At 42.1% G+C, this 21,179-nt stretch overlaps 1 protein-coding gene across 1 annotated transcript in view; it reads left to right on the top strand.

Annotated features, from left to right (window-relative positions):
* The window catches only part of LOC140739840 (beta-1,4-galactosyltransferase 2-like), a 45,302-nt gene extending 34,506 nt beyond the window's left edge, over positions 1-10,796 (top strand). Inside the window, exons 5-7 of the mRNA XM_073068433.1 lie at positions 1,932-2,054; positions 6,914-7,018; positions 8,955-10,796. Of these exons, the coding sequence (XP_072924534.1) occupies positions 1,932-2,054; positions 6,914-7,018; positions 8,955-9,090 (364 nt within the window). The 3' untranslated portion in view covers positions 9,091-10,796. The remainder of the gene's footprint in view (positions 1-1,931; positions 2,055-6,913; positions 7,019-8,954) is intronic.
* The last annotated feature ends 10,383 nt before the right edge of the window (positions 10,797-21,179 follow it).

The following is a 21,179-nucleotide window of genomic DNA, read 5'->3' as shown; positions in this document are numbered from 1 at the left end:
GACACGGAATGGTGAGGTATTGACAAATAGCCCTGAAGAACCTTTTCAGAATTTCTGACATTTACACTGAAGTGGAGCTAAATTAATACATGTGTTTTTATCAATAACCTTTCATTCTGTTGTATAATCATCATGATTTTGCTGTGTGCTTCTGTACAGATTTGTGTATTCAGTTAAAGCAGCTTTTTTTCCTGGTATTTTTCCCTTCCAAATATTATCAGTCTATTCCAAACAGTCTTGGCAATAAACTACCTTAAAGGTTGGTTTCCTTGGCCATTCCTCTTTATGCCATTTCTGTTTACATAGAATCAGAAACAGATTTATTATCATTGGCATGTGACGTGAAATTTGTTACCTCAGCAGCAGCAGTTCAATATGCAATACATAATCTAGCAGGGAGAAAAAAAAATGAATAAAATAAAACATAATAAACAAGTAAATCATTTATGTATATTGAGTAGATTTTTTAAAAATGTGAAAAAGCAAAATACTGTATATTTAAAAAAAATTAGGTTGTGTCCAAAGCTTCAATGTCCATTTAGGAATCGGATGGCCGAGGGGAAGAAACTGTTCCTGAATTACTGAATGTGTGCTTCCAAGCTTCTGTACCTCCTGCCTGATGGTAACAGTGAGAAAAGGGCATGCCCTGGGTGCTGGAAGTCCTTAATAATGGATGCTGCCTTTCTGAGACACTGTTCCCCAAAGACGTCCCAGGCATTCTGCAGGCTAGTACCCTAGATGGAGCCCACTAGATTTACAACCTTCTACAGCTACTTTTGGTCCTGTGCAGTAGCCCCTCCATACCAGACAGTGATGCAGCCTGTCAGAATGCTATTTCTATGTTATATTGTCGTACATACTATTTATTATAAATTACTATAAATTGCACATTTAGATGGAGACATAACGTAAAGATTTTTACTCCTCGTGTATATGAAGGATGTAAGTAATAAAGTCAATTCAATGACACCGACCTACACTCAATGGCCACTTTATTAGGTACCTCCTGTAACTAATAAAGTGGCCACTGGCATCCATGATCCACTGCTGCTGTAGCCCATCCACTTCAAGGTTCAATGTGTTATGTGTTGAGAGATGTTCTTCTGCTCACCGCTGTTGTAACATGTGGTTATACGGGTTGCTGCCTCGTTCCTGTCAACTTCAACTGGTCTGGCCATTCTCCTCTGACTTCTCTCATTAACGAGGCATTTCCGCCGACAGAACTGCTGCTCACTGGATTTTTTTTTTGTTTGTTTTTCACGCCATTCTCTGCAAAGTTGAGAGCCTCCCGTGTGTGAAAATCCCAGGAGATCAGCAGTTTCTGAGATGCTCACACCACCCTGTCTGGCACCAACAATCATTCCACAGCAAAGTCACTTGCATCACACTTCTTCCCTGTTCTAATACTCGGTCTGAACAACAATGAACTTCGTGGCCATGGCTGCAAGCCTTTATGCATTGAGTAGCTGCCACATGATTGGCCACTTAGATATTAGCATTAACGAGCGGGTGTACAGGTCTAGCTAATAAAGTGATCCCTGGGAGTATGTAAGGATAAAGTCAGGCTACTAAAAGCTGGACAAAGACCTGTGTCGTTTTGGAGCATCTCGGAATGGGTGAAGAGGTTTGCGGTCAAAGTCCAGAACAGGCCGCTAATGGCATGGCCATCATTGGAAATGTAAAGCCGGTGACATTGAAAATTATTGCTGAATCTTGTTGGAGTAGGACAGAGAATGGAAGAGCCAAGGACTGTCAGTCAATGGTACATCCTGTTTAATCTTTCACTGCTCAGTCTACTCATTTATGGAAGATAGTTCAATATCCAGTTGGACTTGGGTGTGCTTAGACTAGATTCGTTCCCGTTTCACCGGCGGTTTTACACCATTTGCCATCCAACATTTATTTTCTCCTCTCCCTCCTCCTCAATGCAGGTTACCGTATACTGGCTATTTCGGAGGGATTGTGGCTTTTACCAAGGAGCAGTATTTGAAGATAAATGGTTTCTCCAATAATTATTGGGGCTGGGGAACTGAAGATGACGACACATACATGAGGTAAGAATGAAGCAGGTGTCCATAGTTAAATATAGGAACAGGACACTGTCTGTTCAGTGGTCTTCCCTGTACTCTCTTGGGTAATATCCTCTAATCATTTTTGCCATGTGTTAAAGTTTACACTGATGAGATTTACGTTTTGTCAAAAACTTTTGCAGTAATCATAAACCTTGAACTTGAACATTGACTTTAAAGATTGGGAAGCTTCTCTTGATGTGTTTTGAGCCAATAGGAGTGGGGTGCAGAGGATTTGCTGGCTGCTGGTTGTGGAGGACCGACTTTCTCTTTGGCGTTATGGGGTGGGGGGGACCGCAAAGAAAAGAGCCACCAGGACCATCACAGAGGCTGCTAAGTGAGCCTCCAGATAACATATTTTATGTAATATGTGTGTGTGTGTTATGTAAATTCGGATGACGTTTGGTGTAGGTCGGGCCTTGCTGTAATGGACATTGTGTGGCACTCCCCGAGAGCTGATAAAGCTAAGATGCAGTACTCCCATGCTCCAGCCGCTGCAGTGCTGCAGCACTCTTAGCAACACTGCAGCAGTAGTGCTAGGGGTGCTGCACCACTGCGGTGGCTGGAGAGTGGGTGTACTGCACCAGCTCTTGGGAAGTCCATTGCAGCAAAGCCTTAATGATCGGGCCCTAGCCTCACTTCGTATGGTGTGGCGCTCCAAGGTATTGCTCCATCCTCTCCATCGTTAGATCAGATGAGCGTGCGGTTAGTAAATTCACAGACGTCTGGGGGCATGCATGAAGCACAAATTGAGTTTCTGCCTTTTGCATGAAATGCAAATCTCAATTCTTCCAGAAGGGCATAGAAGGCCAGTGAGACTACTAGAAGAAATGCAAAGCCACTCGCCCTTGTCCAGCTAATATTTATTCTTAAAATGGTGTTTATTAATACTGATTAGCTCCTCATTATCACGAGATTGTTTACGCAGCATATTTGCGTGAGCAGGTTGTAACGTTGCTTTAGGATAAACTTATGAAAACACATTTAAAACAGATTGTATACCATGAAGCTTTAAAGAAGAAGTTGAAAAGAAAATGTGTACTTGTCATGCTTTTCACAACCTTTTTGCCTTGACTCGGTGTCTTACATCCTGTGATGTTCTCCTGACTTGTGGTTGCCTGTGTTTTGGGAAACATGCTAGTCAACTTATCCAAAACAAGCTCGCACAATGTCATGTGGAACAGATGGTAATCTTTAGCAGTATTAAATGATGATTGAATATCAGCTGGAGGGTGAAGTCTGTTGCTGCTTTCCAAATTAGTGTCATTGGATCATTTCCATCCTGCTGAGCGGCCAGACAGTTTGGCTGTCATCTCAACTGAAAAATCCATGAATGCAGAATTATCCATTCTTTGACTTTGTGTGCTTTTGAAGTATCAATGGAATCTCAGAATTATTCCAAATATACTTCAGTGAGATCGTCCTTCCTTAGTGGTGAGAAAAAGAGGAATTTATTGCACAGTAGAACAAAGAATTTTTATTCACTTTTAAGAACTGTTAAGAATGTATATTTTAAAATTGCAAGATACATTGAATGACACACACAGAGTGCGAGAGGAAAGCATGTCAGGCAGCATCTATAGAGGGGAATGAACAGTACAGATTTTGGGCTTGAGACCCTTCATCGGGCCTGGAAAGGAAGGGAACAGAGGCCAGAGTAAGAAGGTAGGGTGAGGGGAAGGAGCACAGTATGACAAGTGATAAGTGAAACCGGTTGAGGGGGAGGGTGGTGAGGTGAGGAAAGGGAGAAATAAACTAAGGCTACATCCACACTGAGCCGGTGAATTTTGAAAACACCGGTGTCGCAAAAAACGTGATAGGTGTTTCTGAAAACACCTCTGTCCACATTAAAACGGGTATTTGGCGAAACTCCTCCTACTGGGCACGCGCGCAGGACACAGCTACAGAAAACAAGCGAAGAAGAAATGGTATGTTATTTCCGTTTCCTCCTCTTAGTTCAAGAAAACAATGAAATGCCGCACTGCCGCCACAATCTGTTCCGGCACGTCGTGACAGCGTTTTTAAAAAGCTCCGGTTACCCCGTACACACTACACCACTCAGCCAGCGTTTTCAGATTTACACACTCTGGAGAGCGTTTTAGATAAGCTCCATTTTTGGGGGAGGAAAACGCCATTTCAGTGTGGATGGAGGATCAAAACAAAGAGAAAAAGCTTCGGTTTCAGATTTATCCGGTCTAGTGTGGACGAGGCCTCAGAAGATGGGAGGCGAAGGGCTGAACAGGAAGAATTCTGATGGGAGGAGGACAATGAACCATGGAAGAAAGGGAGGGAGAGCTGGCACCAGAGGGTGATGATAGGCAAGTGAAGAGAAGTAAAGGGGTGAGAGAGGAACCTGAATGGGGAATGGAAAAAGAGAGAAGGTGGGGGGTGAAATTACCAGAGGATACAAAAATCGATGTTCAAGCCATCAGGTTGGAGGCTACCCAGGAGGTTGCTCCTCTAACCTGAGTGTGGTCTCATCATGCTAAAGGGTCTTGGCCTGAAACGTTGACTGTTTATCCCCTTCACAATTTGGGAGGTTGGACGATTGGATGTTAGTTTTGGAGGGTCTAATAAATGAAGGATGAGGGCAGTCCAGTAGAAGTTTTAGTTTTGAAAGCCTGTGATTTCTGGAAAAGCAAAGACATCTGTTGGGCTGGGGATCGGAGAGGGCAACATTGAGAATCAGAATATTAATTAACTGATGAGTGCTAGAATTAAATAGCTGTCAGCTGAGAGGGAAAACAGTTTCTGGGCTTAGAACGAATGGTAGGGTGTTTGAAGGAATTTGTGTGAGGCGTTGAATGATGATAAGGTGGGTGTGGGCACAGAAACCCTGCGAGGTGCTGAGCTGGTCCCTACTGGGTGTGCCAAAAGCACCCCTCGGGCCGCACCCTGTGGCCGGTAGGTCCCACCTGTCCCTTGCTGGGAACATCACCTTCAAAACCTCTGTTTCATGGCAAAGCTGGAAATGGATGCAGCAGTGACCAAATGCAGAAACAGTGAGAATTTACTCTATTTGTTATAGGCAATGTTGAGGCTTATGGCAGAATCATTCTCTGTCTCCTGCCCCCATTTTCCTCAGAAAAGCTCACCGAGGAATCTGCTCTTTTTTTTTCACTTTTCATCTTGCTTTGTTCCCCAACGCATCGGTCTTCTGTATCCCCACTCCACCTCCAGCTCACAACCCTAGCTGCTTTCTCATTCTTCTCCATGTTCCCCCCCACACCCACCTCTCTATTGCCTGTTCTGAACCCCTGCCTTGTACAATTCCCCCACTATTGTTTCTCACTTCCTCCATCACAGCCTTGTTTTTTTGCCCATTCCCAGTCACCTCGTATCTGTCACTCCCTTGCTGTCCATCTCATCCAAACCCAGCCCCTCTAACCATCTCGCTCCTGACCCTCTCTGACACCCAATGCTGTCACGACTCACTCAACCCCAGCTCCGTTATCTCATGCCCATTGCCCCATCTCATATCAGTATCATCCTTCCCAACCTCCATTCTCTCGGTCTTCCTTCCCAAGAGCCTTGCTCCACCCTTCAATCCTCACTGCTATCTCCACTTCAAGCTCTACCCACAGAGGCCATTTTATTAAATACACCTCATTAATGCAAATATCTAATCAGCCAATCATGTGCCAGGAACTCAGTGCTAAAAGCATGCAGACATGGTCAAGAGGTTCATTTGGTGTTCAAACCAAACATGCAAGAAATGTGGTCTAAGTGACTTTGACTGTGGTATGTTTGTTGGTGCTGGGCAGAGTGGCTTGAATAACTCAGAAACGGCTGATCTCCTGTGATTCTTCATGCACAACAGTCTCTAGAGTTTACAGAAAATGGTGCATAAAACAAAAAATATCTAGTGAGCGGCAGTTCTGTGTGCAAAAACGCCTTGTTAGTGAGAGAGGTCAAAGAAGAATGGCCAGACTGGTTCAAGCTGACAGGAAAGTCACAATAACTTAAATAACCAAATCTTACAACAGTGGTGTGTAGTGGAGCATCTCTGAACGCCCACTTTGTCAAACCTTGAAGTGGATGGGCTACAGCAGCAGAAGACCTTGAACATACACTCAGTGGCCACTTCATTAGGTACATTTTGAACAACTGTAATCTTCCTTTACCTAATAGTAGCATTTGTACCACTATTCAGCTCTTTGGTTACCCATGATTTCCATTTCTCTCCCACTGTCTCCTAGTCTCCTCATGTTCCTCTATTTTTAGGACTTGCAGTGAAAAGTCAAAACTGTTTGGGAACTTTTTTAGTCACTTTTTATTATATCCTTTGTTAGTTCATACTTATGTTTGAATACATTGCTGTTCACTCTCTTTTTTTGTACTGAAGATGCTAAAACTCCATCTTGTCAATAAATAACAAGACAGCTGGTTCTTTGAACTGCCAACATTTTGGTGCGCAATCTTCTTTTCAAGAAGGGCAGGAATTTTGTTGTCACCTCCAGCCCAACAATTCTCTGTTCTTTTGATTCAGATTGTTTGGTGTCCATAACTTTTAACCCCTCCAGTGGTTTAGCTTGTTTGGCACAACATGGTGGGCTGAAGGACCTGTTCCTGTGCTTTACTGTCCTGTGTCCTATGGTGAATGTGCCTTCATCTGCCCAGGTTCAAAGTTTAAGCGTTCCTTCCCTGTTCCTTTCAACCTCTCTTCCCTCTTTAAGACACTCCTTTTAAAGGTTGCCTCTCATTTTCCATGTGTGGTTTGTTAAGAGATTTTGTTTGATAATTACAGAACATTCCAGGAGCAGTTAATATTCTTAGTAAAACAAGATTATAAGTTGTGTTTATCAAACATTGCGTTAAGGAAATGACTTTGTTCTAAATCATAGAGTGAAATTGAACGGCATGACTGTTGACCGGCCTGATAGCAACATTGCAAGAACCAAAATGATACGACATGAAAGAGACAAAGGAAACGAGGTCAATGAGAAAAAGTGAGTCAGTGGCTGTCATTTTCGAACAGCAGTATTAAAGTAAAGTTATATCAAAAATCAAATATTGCTTATAAAGGGATCATTCAAATTGTGTGGTTATTAGGACTTGTGACTTGGAAGTAAACAGGTTAGTGAGTTAATTATCCTCCCAGAGGGTTACTGAATCATTAAATTTCTCTGCCACGGAGAGCTGTGGAGGTGGTTATTGAGCGCACTTAAGGCGGAAACGAGCTTGCATTTTCTTTATTGGGAGATGGAGGGTTAAGAGAAACAGCTAAAACAATGGAGCTGAGACCGGATCACATTTGCTATGTTCTAACTGAACACCACAAAAGGGATAAAGAGGCCACAGGTCTTAATTATGTTTTCATCATCTTTGCAGGCAGTGAATTCCAGATCATAACTGTTTTGCTTTTTTTTTAAAAAAAAAGCTTTTCCTTGCATCCCCTTTGAATTTTGTCCAGCATTTTTAATTGGATACCTAGTCTTTGATTCATGAGCAGAGAGAACTATTTATTCCTTCTAGCTGGGTCAGTCATGACGTGGTGCATTTCTGTTAAGTTTCCTCTCAACTTCCTTTGCCGCAAGAGCAGCAATCCCAGCTTCTCCAGACCACCCCAGTAGCTGAAATTCTTTTCTAATACTCCTATAAATATTCCTCATCTGAAAGTTCTCAAGCCAATCTAATATGGAGAAAGAGGTTATTGTAGTCGAGGGAATTTATGTTCTTTTCTGTTATCTGCACACCATGTTGAGGGGGAGTCATAAAGTACTGCAGGATGGGAACTTTGGCATATTCTGTTTGCTACTCTCTTAAACAAAAGTGACTTGCTGGGTTCTGCCCACTGATCCCTGCTGATCCACTAGGAAATTAAGCACTCACCAGCTCGGTTGCAATAATCTTTTGGCTAAATGGATTAACATAGTTGTATCTTAATACCTCAAGCTGCTACTTGGCAGAAAGGAACACATTGATTGAACTGGTGTTGGGGATACAAAGTCCCCTTATGTAGTGGGAAAAGGAGAGGAAGATGGCATACCCACCCCCCCCCACTCCTGAACCATTGATAGTGGTGAATTAATGGGGCAGATGCTGGCAGGCTATTTTCCCTTTTTATTGTAGTCCAGAACAAGGAGATGAGGGGTCATCCATTTAGAATGGAGGTTTAAAAAGAAAATCTTCCTGGATGTTGAGAATGACTCTCTACAACACCTCCCCCCGCCCCACCTTGAGAGAGATGTGAGTGCTCAAATGTTGTGCTTTTTCAAAACTCGAATCAATAAGTTTAAAGACATTAAGGGAAGCAAACAATCTGGGGAATGGATCAGAAAACTGAATAGAGGATTTGCCATGATAGGGCAGCAGGATAGTGTAGTAGTTAGCACAATGTTTCACAGTACCAGCGATACAGGTTCAATTCCTGCCGCTGCCTGTAAGTCGTTTGTACGTTCTTCCGTGACCGTGTGGGTTTCCTCCGGGTACTCCAGTTTCCTCCCACAGTCCAAAGATGTACCAGTTGGTAGGTTAATTGGCTAAGGTAAAATCAGGGGTTGTTGTGCAGTGGGGCTCAAGAGGCTGGAAGGGCCAATTCCACACTGTATCTCAATTTTTTTTTAAAAATTAAAAATAAATCAGTCCTGTAATGATCTTGCTGAATGCTACCTACTACTCTTTGTATTATGAAGCAATGAGTTGGGTTAAGAAACATTACTGAACAAAAGTACAATGAGACTAAATACAGGATTGGGAAATGAGCTGTAGGTTTGAGGAATAATAGGGTGGATGTGAAAGAGACTGGGGGAAAAAGTAATGTTGCAGGATTTTTCAATTGAGGGCACTATTTGAACCAGATTATTTAGGCTGCTCCGCGCATTGTTAATAACTTAATATGAGATTTAATATCAGTGTCTTAACTAACTTTTTCTGTATTTCCAGTTATGTTGTTTATAACAGGATGAAATTTACAAGGCACCATGATGGCTACAAATCCCTTAAATATTCAGTCATCAAAAAAGAAAAAACACAACTTTTCACGAAGATTACAGTCGATATTGGAAAACCTGCATCATAGAGAACTGGAAGAGTGCCTTTACCACCACCATTACGAGTGGAATTAACCAAAGAAGTGTGTGTATGTGTGTGTGTGCTGCCTCGGACCACTGTTCAGACACTTAAACACACTAATGATACACATGCAAAATGACTCGAGTCTCCTCACTTTAAAGGAAATGATCCATCATCTCTTGCTTCTGTGAATATGGGGGAAGAGGCTATTAAAGTATGTCTGCCACAACCTTTTCTTGGGGAGAGAGAGGGCTCTTAATGCTGCTCAATAATGAAAACAGCAAGAGATTGTGAATGAGCTCTTGCTCTTGACTCAGTGATATCTTGCATTAATTCTGTCATTCATTTTTCAAGTATTTTTCACTTTTTGTTTGGACATAAAGGGGTGGGATCTGTTTGATTGTAGGATTCAAGGAGGATGATGACTTGCAGGAAACACTGTCTCATTTGCAGCTTCTCCTCCATCTTTATCTGGCTAGTAACCAAGTCTAAGGAGGAGGGATGAGAGTTCTTTGGTCCCTCTTGGACTCTGTCAACTCTTGGGAATGACTCGTGTTTTGTTTTGCTAATTGGTTAGTTTTATTTTTCCTGGATGACATTAGGTTCATTGTTGGCGTGTGGGATGGTTCTGTTGATGATGGAGAGCAGAAGTCTATCGCAGTTTGTATAGGTTGTCTCCACCCATTTTCTCACACACGTACACCCCCCCACCACCACCACTAAGACCACAGCCACACATCACATCACCCCTGTCCAAAGTGACCTTGACTGTTGCTTTCATCATGCTGGCACTCAGTTCTCTGTTAATTTGCAGAGGCCCCGTCTCTGGAAAGGTGCTGATCAATGTCAAGTAATATTCCTTTGGCACAGTTTATCCTTTTGCTCTTCACAAAAGTGCCCGTTTGTAGCGTGTGATATCCAAGATGAGTGTAATCCAGTAATAGTAGATTCAAGTCTTAACTCAAAAGTTGAGATGCGAGCTTTCCGATCGGAATTGAGGCGGGGAGACCTGGCTAAAATTTCTTTTATTGTAGCGACAAGGTTACTCAGACACACAATCAACCTTAACCATCTCTGTACTGAGCATGCATTGAATCTGTGATCTTGTGTAACTTTCAGACTCGGTCTTCCACTGAGCAGAGTTGTTACCAGATGAGCACCTTGAAATGAACACTATTTTTATATAATGTGTTCTCCAACTTTATATTCCATGTTTACAAAGCATTCTGTAAATTCCATAATCATGGAAGTTGACCAACTCAATTTCTGCTTTGCATCCTCTTTAATATCCTCCAATTTATGTTTGAAATATTTGCAACTACACTATTTAACTGGGATAGGGAGAGGTGACTGAAATCTTTTTAATCCTCCAAATAGAGTGTCCACCACCCACGTTCCTGGAGCATCATTGTTCACTTTACTTCCAGCCAATGGCAGTGATGAAAAACTCATTGAAAGCATGCTGACCATTGTGCAAGGTCTCTTGCTTTTGAGTTGCTGAACTGTTCATAACTTTTTTTTTAAAAAAAGCAACAGTTGTAAATGAACCAAAGATAATTCTGCAAAAATGTATAAATTAAACTTATTTGTAAAATGGAATGATATTTATTTAAATGTACAGCAGAGTGAGGAAGCTGAAACTCTGCAGGTTTTATGGCAATTGTATTATGAATGATATGGGAGATGTGTGAAATATATTTTTAATGGACTGTTGATTATTTTATTTCTTTGTAGTTTTATTGGTTCCAAATTCTGAGAAAATATATACTCTGCTTTTGCCCTGACTGGAATAATATTCATCCACATATGCGGCATCCTCTGATTCTCATTTCTCAAATTCCACTCGCCCTGTGGCCTCGGTTGTTTAATCCAGCAAGTAGCTGGGCCACCTAGATTGGGAAAGGTCAACCTCCAGTTCCCAGTGCATGCTGAAACAGGAGTACAAGGGACACTGCAGATGCCCTCAGCTGTAGGGGAAGAAATGTTGTTCTTCTGAAAACTCCAAAGTTTTCTGCTTCCATTAGAATTTTTGTTAAAGCGTTGACTAAAACTTGTCTTCACCACCACATCTTTACCTCGCAAATGTCTTCAAAACCGCCTGGCTTCCAATTGAAATTCCAACTTCCATGTTTCAGGTGCACCAAGATTTAGAGGTATGTTCATGATGTTCAACGTTCTTGAATCATTGTTCTCAATCTCCTCTTACTCTTTCACTGACTCTTATTTCAAGCGGGTCCCTAGACTACTACATCCATTGGCACATCTGATAATTCAGGCAAGGACATTTTTTCATTCCTTTAAACAATTCTAGCAATGTGGATTTACCTTGCCCTTCAGTGGTGAAAGCCCTTGACGGAGTGGATGTGGAGAGGATGATTCCTATGGTGGGAGAGTCTAACACCAAAGGACACTGCCTCAGAGTAGAGGGGCGTCCTTTTAGAACACAGATGAGGAGGAATTCCTTTAGCCAGAGAGTGGTGAATCTGTGGAATTCGTTGCCACAGGGACCTGTAGAGGCCAAGACTTGATATATATTTAAGGCAGAGGTTGATAGATTCTTGATTGGTCGGGGCATGAAGGGAGAAGGTGGGAGATTGAGGCTGAGAGGGAAAATGGATCAGCCATGATGAAATGGTGGAGCAGACTCAAGGGGCCAAATGGCTTAATTCTGCTATATTTTACAGCCTTATCTATTCATTGCTAACTATTATTTTGATATTGATGTTCAATAGTTCTATTTAATATCAAAGAATGTATACAACCTGAAATTCTCACTCTTAGAATCCACAAAACAGAAGAAAATCCCCGAAGAATGAATAACAGAGAAAAGTAGAAGCCCAAAGACCTCCCCCACCCCCAATGCACAACAGGCAGCAGAAAGCATCAGTCCCCCCCACCACCACCTACCCACCATGCAAACTACAGCAAAGCCCCCAAAGAGTTTGTGATCTGGTCCTCAAAAACCACTGTTTGTCTTAACAGTTTAACATCCCACAGGCTCCCTCTCTCACTATTGGTGGGGGGGGGGGGGGGCGCGGGGAAGAGAGAGTTATCATTCCTGCCACCTCGAGAGGGGAAGCCAACAGCTCGCTGTTTCGATGTTACAGTCTGCAGCGCCACATTTATTTTGAGTTTGCCCCAACTCGAGAATCAAACGCAAACTCTCTCACCATAGACAGCGCGATTGCTCGAGTGCAGAGGCCTCCGACGGCCACACCCTCTTAAAAATGATCACACACTGAACATCAGACCATTGTCACCCAGGCAGTCACTGACATAATTTCCTCTGGAGAATAATAGCATTTAATTTTGTACATCTCTGATCCTGAGGGCCCCTTTCTAGCTTCTCCAAAGATCCCTGAATAAGACTAATCTAGGAGAACATTTCAGCCAGTGTTTGTTCCCAGAAACAGGCTGGCTGGTGGTGTAGTGGGATCAGCACTGGACTTTCAGGCCTGAGTTCAAATCCAGTTGGGTCCCAACCTGGGCAGCAGCAGTATCTGTGCAGAAGAAAGGCCTGGCAATCTACTTCCGTATCTAGCCACGAAAACTATACTATCCATGGGGTCAGCATGAGTCAACGGCATTCAACAGGAACAATGCTGCCAAAGGGTTTCGACCTGAAACGTCATCTGTACTCTTTTCCTACCTGCTGCAAGGCCTGCTGAGTTCCTCCAGCATCTGGTGTGTGCTTGGCTCTGATTTTCTCTTGTTTGTGATGAGGAACAATGCTGTTGTAGGAGAGTGAAACACTTTCAATCCCCCAATAACAAGATCCGGCGGAGCTGTTAAATGTGAGGTAAATCTTCCATTAGTTTGCTCCAGTCTAATTTCCTAATCATGGCTGCCCTTTCTGTCTTTCCATCTTTTGGCTTCAAGTGAGTGAGTGAGAATATAATACCAAATTGGGGATGTTTTTGTATTGGCCTGAGAATGTCCAAACGAATTTAACAAGAGGGACTTTGAATATTCTGTAGATTTCTATTTGTTTGGTCTGCACTGCCGTCAAAATCCTGCAGCTTACCAATTCTGTCCAATTTAAGAAATTTCTGGAAATCTTGAGTAACACACGCAAAATGCTGGAGGAACTCAAAGTCAGGCAGCATCTATGGAAGGGAATAAACAGTTGACACATCAGCCAAGACCCTTCAGCAGTTCTGCATATGATACATTATTCTATCTGCTTTCATCTTTGGATACTTACAAAGTAATTGATGCATTTTAAGCAATTCTACCTAGGATTATGGAAAAATATGGTTTCAAAACTGTATCATTAAATTTGAGGGATCCTTACAAAATAGAGGAATAAAATCAGAAAATATTGGAAATACTCCAGAAGGCCAGGCATCATCTGTGGAGAGAAAACCAGAGTTTCAGTTCAATGATCTTCCTTTAGAATTGGGAAAAATGAGAACTGGCGTTGGCTGGAATTGCAGGGGAAGATGTGTAATCATGCATGGGGGAGGTCAGCGATGGAGTGGGAGCACAAGTAGTTGGTACAGGTAGTGTTGGCTTTCTGAAAAAGTGGAGTGAAAACTAATTATTAATATGGGAGGCTTAAGATGAATGGAATTTGAAATGCCATAAGAGTGGGGAAAAAACTGAATGGAAAACATGAAAACTGGAATTGATGATTATCAGAAATTGTTGAATTCAGAATCGAGTCCTGAAAGTTGTAATGTGCCACGCTGGAAGATGAGGTGCTTTACTTGACCTAATGTTGAGCTTCATTTGAAAAGTGTTAGAGGTCAAAGGTAGATCAGAGAATTAAAATGAGAGGGAAGTGCAAGTTCAAGATAAATCTTGCAGTCAGAAAGATCTGTAATCGGCACAAAAGAAGATCACGCACCAAGAATTTAATTCAGTATACTAAACGGGAAGTTATCTGAAAAGGAACTTGGCTGAAAGCAGTGTTTGGGCCTCTGGGTGACAGGAATGAAGTAAAAGAGCAGGTGGTGTACCTTACTTGTTTTTGCATAAAAGAGCCGCAATGTTTGGGGTTTGCTACGGTCAAAGTTTTCCATATAGCATGTTGTTCTTCAAATCAATCTGCACTCTTTTTGGAATTAAACTTGAAATGTGCAATAAAAAAAAAACAAAGTGCTGGAAACATTTAGCAAGTGTTGAACTGGGTAATGTCTGCATAGAACACAAGTTATGTTTGGTATCACATTTGTTTTGGGATTTCTGAGTTAACTGTCCACCAGTAGAGGACCTGAGTATGCAAATCCCACGTATTAGTCTTTGCAAGAGTTTGCACTGTAATGGATATGAATCATGTGTTTTTATGATTAATGAAAATATTCTTTTATTCTGACTGATGAAAGAAAAGTTGCCCTTTACTGAGGAAACATTTTCAAAGAGAGTTTAATTTAAATTTGATGAGCTATGAAATTTCTGCATTAAACTTGCAATTAAACAGGTCAGGAACTCCTAAGTGGAAAGATTTTAATGAGTTTATAGAACATAGTGCACAACATGGGAAAGGGCATTTGTGGGGGCTAGTTGATGCTTGCAACTGATGCCAACCCAATGCATGCTAAAGTAATTTCCTCCTCACGAGGCCAAAACTACTTGTATTTAGAAACCACAGCCCACATTGGCAAAAATGTTCTAGAAATATATGCCTGTTTATGCAGTTAACCCACTCCATATGAGAAAATGCACAAGATTAGAAAATGTACGGATGAACTCAAGTTGGCTGTATCTGAGTTGTGTAAGTCTAGGCTGATTCTGATTCTGCAATGAACAAATGGCTAAGCTAGATTTAGATAGCCTCTCCATACTTAGAATATGGTTTTAAAGCCACTTTTTTTGAAAGAGTAGTTCCTGTTGTTAGGGAGTCCATTTTTCAGCCAACCACCACAGCAAGAGGGCAAAATAATTTACGTCTTGCTTGTTGGAGGAATGTTGATCGAGGCAGAAGAATTCTTCAAATAGCTTTCAGGAGGTTCAGTATCCTCCAGTAGGAATATGTGGTAAAGTGTCACATTTACAAAATTTTCATAGGTGGTACGATATTCTCATTCCACCGAGATGCAACACTGAGTGTCATAGGAAGTCATTCCTGCCTGTGGCCATCAAACTTTACAACCCCTCCCTTGGAGTGTCAGACACCCTGAGCCAATAGGCTGGTCCTGGACTTATTTCCACTTGACATAATTTACTTACTATTATTTAATTATTTATGGTTTTATATTGCTATATTTCTACACTATTCTTAGTTGGTGCAACTGTAACGAAACTCAATTTCCCTCGGGATCAATAGAGTATGTCTGTCTGTCTGTCTCAAAACTATTAATACCAATGTCAGTAAGACTGAAAGAGTGCAGAAAAATTTACAAGGATGTTGCCAGGACTTGAGGACCTGAGTTACAGGGAAAGGTTGATTAGCTTAGGATTTTATTCCCTGGAATGTAGGAGAATGAGGGGAGTTTTGATGGAGTTATACAAAATTATTATGGGCAGAGATGGGGTAAATGTAAGCAGGTTTTTTTCCACTGAGTTTGAGTGAGACTAGAACTAGAGGTCATGGGTTAAAGGTGAAATGTTTAAGGGCACCATGAGGGGGAACTTGTTCACTCAGAGTGGTGAGAGAGTGGAACGGGCTATCTGTGGAAGTGATGGATACAGGTTCGATTTCAAAACTTAAAAGAAGTTTGTGTAAGTATATGGATGGGAGGGGAATGGAGGTCTATTGTCTGGGCAAATTAAGAGTTCGGCATGGACTAGATGGGCCAAAGGACCTGTTTCTGATCTGTAGAATCTATGACTCTATCTCATGATCTCATTCCAAGGGCTTTGTGCCTATGGAGATAGTGAATGCAATGGTTATTGTTTTATTTAGATATACAGCCCAATCAGCCCATGCTGTACAACTACACCCAAGTCACCAGTTAACCTACTAACCCATAGGTCTTTGAAATGAATAAGACCATAAGACATAGAAGCAGAATTAGGCCATTCAGCCCATTGAGTCTGTGCCATTCCATCAAGGCTGATTTCTTATCCTTCTCAACCCATCCTTCTGCCTTCTCCCCATACCCTGTGACACCCAGACTAATCAAGAACCTATCAACCTCCACTATAAATATACTCAATGACTTGGCCTCCAAAGCAACCTGTGGCACTGGATGTTGGAGCTTCTGAAATGATATAGATCCGACAATAATTCACTACAGATTAAGGGCGACAAATCCACCCCCCCCCCCATTTAGAAATAACTGTAAACAGGAGAGGAGAAAAAAGAAACTAAATCTGTTAGTTTGACGTTAGTAGTTAGGAAATGGTGGAATCCACTAGAAAGGATGTGATTTTATGGCATTTAGAAAATGATCAAATAGTCAACGTGGGTTTAAGAAGGGGAAAGCCTTTAACTAATATCCTTAAGTCATTTGAGGAAGCATCTATTCTGGAATGGTGCAGTAATAACAGGGTTGTCGTGATGGGGGATTTTAGTTTCCCCAATATTGATTGGCATCTCACTAGAGTGAGGGGTTTAGATAGGGTGGAGTTTGCTAGGTGTGTTCAGGAAGGTTTCCTGACACAATATGTAGATAAGCCTACAAGAGGAGAGGCTGTACTTGATCTGGTTTGGGGAAATGAACCTGGTCAGGTGTCAGATCTCTCAGTGGGAGAGCATTTTGGAGATAGTGATCACAATTCTATCTCCTTTACCATAGCATTGGAGAGGGATAGGAACAGACAAGTTAGAAAAGCATTTAATTGGAGTAAGGGGAAATACGAAGCTATCAGGCAGGAACTTGGAAGCATAAATTGGGAACAGATGTTCTCAGGGAAATGTACAGTAGAAATGTGGCAAGTGATCAGGGGATATTAGCATGGCGTTCTGCGTAGGTACGTTCCAATGAGATGGAAGAGATGGTTGGGTCCAGGAACCATGGTGTTCAAAGGCTGTTGAAAATCTAGTCAAGAAGAAAAGAAAACCTTACGAAAGGTTCAAAAAACTAGGTAATGATAGAGATCTAGAAAATTATAAGGCTAGCAGGAAGGAGCTTAAGAATGAAATCAGGAAAGCCAGAAGGGGCCATGAGAAGGCCTTGGCAAGCAAGATTAAGGAAAACCCCAACCCATTCTACAAGTATGTGAAGAGCAAGAGGATAATAGGATAGGATCAATTAAGTGTGACAGTGGAAAAGTGTGTATGGAACTGGAGGAGGTAGCGGAGGTACTTAATGAATACTTTGCTTCAGTATTCACTATGGAAAAGGATCTTGGCAATTGTAGGGATGACTTACAGTGGTTAAAAAGCTTGAGCATATAAACATTAAGAAAGAGGAAGTGCTGGAGCTTTTGGAAAGCATCAAGTTGGATAAGTCACTGGGACCAGACAAGGTATATCCCAGCCTACTGTGAGAATCCAGAAACAAGATTGCTGAGCATCTAGCAATGATCTTTGCCTCATCAATGGGGATGGGAGAGGTTCTGGAGGGTTTCAGATGTTGTTCCCTTATTCAAGAAAGGGAGTAGAGATAGCCCAGGAAATTATAGACTACTGAGTCTTACCTCAGTGGTTTGTAAGTTGATGGAGAAGATCCTGAGAGGCAGGATTTATGAACATTTGGAGAGATAGAATATGATTAGGAGTAGTCAGCATGGCTTTGTCAAGGGCAGGTCGTGCCTTACGAGTCTGATTGAATTTTTTGAGGATGTGTCTAAACACATTGATGAAGGAAGAGCAGTAGATGTAGTGTATATGGATTTCAGCAAAGCATTCGATAAGATACCCATGCAAGGCTTATTGAGAAAGTAAATAGGCATGGGATCCAAGGGGACATTGCTTTGTGGATCCAAGACTGGCTTGCCCACACAAGGCAAAGAGTGGTTGTAGATGGGTCATATTCTGCATGGAAGTTGGTGACCAGTGGTGTACTCAGGGATCTGTTCTGGGACCCCTTCTCTTCATAATTTTTATAAATGATCTGGATGAGGAAGTGGAGGGATGGGTTAGTATGTTTGCTGATGACACAGGTTGGGGGTGTGGTGTATAGTCTGGAAGGCTATCAAAGGTTACAGCAGGACATCAATAGGATGCAAACTGGACTGAGAAATGGCAGCTGGAGTTCAACCCAGATAAGCGTGAAGTGGTTCATTTTCGTAGGTCGAATATGATGGCAGAGTATAGTATTAATGGTAAGACTCTTGGCAGTGTGGAGGATCAGAGGGATCTCGGGGTCCGAGTCCATAGGATGCTCAAAGCAGCTGCACAGGTTGACTGTGTGGTTAAGAAGGCATATGGTGCATTGGCTTTCATCAACCGTGGGATTGAATTCAAGAGCCGAGAGGTAATGTTACAGCTATATTTGACCCTGGTGAGACCCCACTTGGAGTACTGCGCTCAGTTCTGGTCACCTCACTACGGGAAGGATGTGGAAACTATAGAAAGGGTGCAGAGGAGATTTACAAGGATGTTGCCTGTATTTGCGAGTATCCCCTATGAGAATAGGTTGAGTGAACTTGGACTTTTCTCCTTGGAATGACAGAGGATGAGAGGTGACCTGATAGAGGTGTATAAGATGATGAGAGGCTTTGATCGTGTGGATAGTCAGAGGCTTTTTCCCAGGGCTGAAATGGCTAACACAAGAGGACACAGTTTTAAGGTGCTTGGAAGTAGTTACAGAGGAGATGTCAGGGGTAAGTAAGTTTTTTTTACGCAGAGAGTGGTGAGTGCGTGGAATGGGCCGCTGGCGACAGTGGTGGAGGTGGATACAATAGGGTCTTTTAAGTGACTCCTGGATAGGTACATGTAGCTTAGAAAACTAGAGGGCTAAGGGTAACCCTGGGTAATTTCTAAAGTAAGTACATGTTCAGCATAGCATTGTGGGACAAAGGGCCTGTATTGTGCTGTAGGTTTTCTATGTTTCTACCTAGTGGAGTAGTTGTGGGGTGAGCCAGTGAATGTTCTTTTTTTTTCTGGCCAATGAAAGAAAATTGTTATCCTTCTCCCTCTCAAACTGCAGGGTGAATTCTATCATATGATCACTGTCTCCCAAGGGTTCCTTTGCCTCAGGCTCCTTAATCAAGTAATCACAACACCCAATCCAGAATAACTGATACCTGAGCAACCACAAGCTGCTCTAAAAAGCCATTTTGTAGGCATTTTACAAATTCTTTCTCTTGGGATCCAAAATGAACGCATCCTGATATTCTCAATCTAACTGCATACTGAAGTCTCCCATGACTATCGTTACATTCAACTTTTGACATGCATTTTCTGTCTCCCATTGTAATTCGTAGCCCACATTCTGGCTACTGTTCAGAGGCCTGTATATGACTCCCATTAGGGTCTTTTTGCACTTGCAGTTTCTTAACTCTGCCCACAACGATTCTACATCTTCCAATCCTATGTCACCTCTAAGGATCTGATTTTTTTTTAACCAATGGAGCCAAGCCACTCCCTCTGCCTACCTGCCTGTCCTTTAGACAATACATATCCTTGGAAGCTAAGCTCCAACATGACACAGTGATGCCCTCAACGTCATACCTGCTGATCTCTAACTGCACTACAAGATCATCTTCCTTATTTCATATACTACGTGCATTGAAATATACCCTGGTGCATACTAAAATGTATCTAACATACCTGTTCAATTTTTTTTTCTCTGGCAGCCAGTTCCATACATATATTAGCTGCTATGTTTATATAAGAAAATAAAGTTGCTCCTCTGGTTCTTATTAAGCCTTCCCCTTCTAATCTAATCTTCGACTTTCCAACCTTGGGGGAAAGTCAATACCCACATGTTGTCACCAATGATTACCGTATATATAAATCTATGAGGTCACTCCTCAGTCTTGATTGCTCCAAGGAAAACGACCCAGCCTTTGACTGGAAATCAGAACCCAGTTTGCAACTAACCATAATCTATGATGAACAAGAGAAAATCTGCAGATGCTGGAAATCCGAGCAACACACACAATATGCTGGAGGAACTCAGCAGGCCAGGCAGCATCTTTGGAAAAGAGTACAGCCGACGTTTTGGGCCGAAACCTTTCGGCAGGACCATCTATGATGCCAATTTTAATGAGGGAATCAAATATGACATTTCACATTTGATTACGATAACAGTCCAATATGACAAGGAAGCTTTAAGGAGAATTGAGTCCTCCGTTGGTCAGTATCAACCATGGATATTGTGTTCTAGCTGTCTAGATACACAAGCCTGAGCAGTACGGTAGGGAGAGAAAGCTGTTGCCCGTGCAGCAAGCTCCTCCTCTCTACTCATCTGATGAACCCCTTGGCACCAGCAGCATTACAGGAGTTGCCAGTCAGCAGGGAACTGCCTTAGGGACTCCAGCTCCAGATTTTCCCTTGGGGTTTACTCCTAAAACCTTCCCCGTGAGTGTGTGTGGCTGCCAGGCAGCGGAGATTTGAGATCAGAGATTTCATTCTCCTAAATGAACTGCCAACCACAGCTGATGAGCCTCATTGCCTGAAGCGACTAGTTTTAAGGTGCCAGTAACCCACCTTTGCCTCTTCTCCTGTCAGTAGAAACTGTTTCACCAGGCTTAGTATCGAAGCCATGTGTGAATTCTAGGAGCTGGACTTGGTCGACAGAGGCTATTTGAGGTGCATGCCATGGTAATGAGAGCTTGTCCCCATTACCACCCTCAGCTATAACAACCTTAAGGAACTAAGGAGACAGGCTAACTAAATAGACAGCTTCATGGCAAAATATATTATGAGGAAAAATATAGAGTTATCAACTTCAGTAAGAAATCAAAATGCTTATAATTATTTTTGAATAGTAACTGCAATTTAGGCTCAACAAGCATTATGAAGCCAAATGATATGTTGCCCTTTATTGCAAAGGGACTGAGCCAGTTTACGTACAGTCAATAATTAGAAACAGGCTCATGAAACATGAAAGTACAAGACGAAAAGGTATTGTGAGTCTACACATGAAATACTGTGCACAACATTGGTCTCATAACCCCCCAATTCTCATCAAAAGAGTGCAGCAAAGATGTGCTCAACTAGTTTCAGGGAAGGCAGGCCAGCCATTTGAGAAGAGATTGAATAGCTCAACTTCTATTTTCAGGGGGTTAGAAGAACGAGAGATGAACTCATTGAGATGT

Source organism: Hemitrygon akajei, chromosome 16 (assembly GCF_048418815.1).
Source record: "Hemitrygon akajei chromosome 16, sHemAka1.3, whole genome shotgun sequence".
In the NCBI taxonomy this organism is placed as follows: Eukaryota; Metazoa; Chordata; class Chondrichthyes; order Myliobatiformes; family Dasyatidae; genus Hemitrygon; species Hemitrygon akajei.
This window is presented reverse-complemented; position numbering and strand designations above follow the sequence as displayed.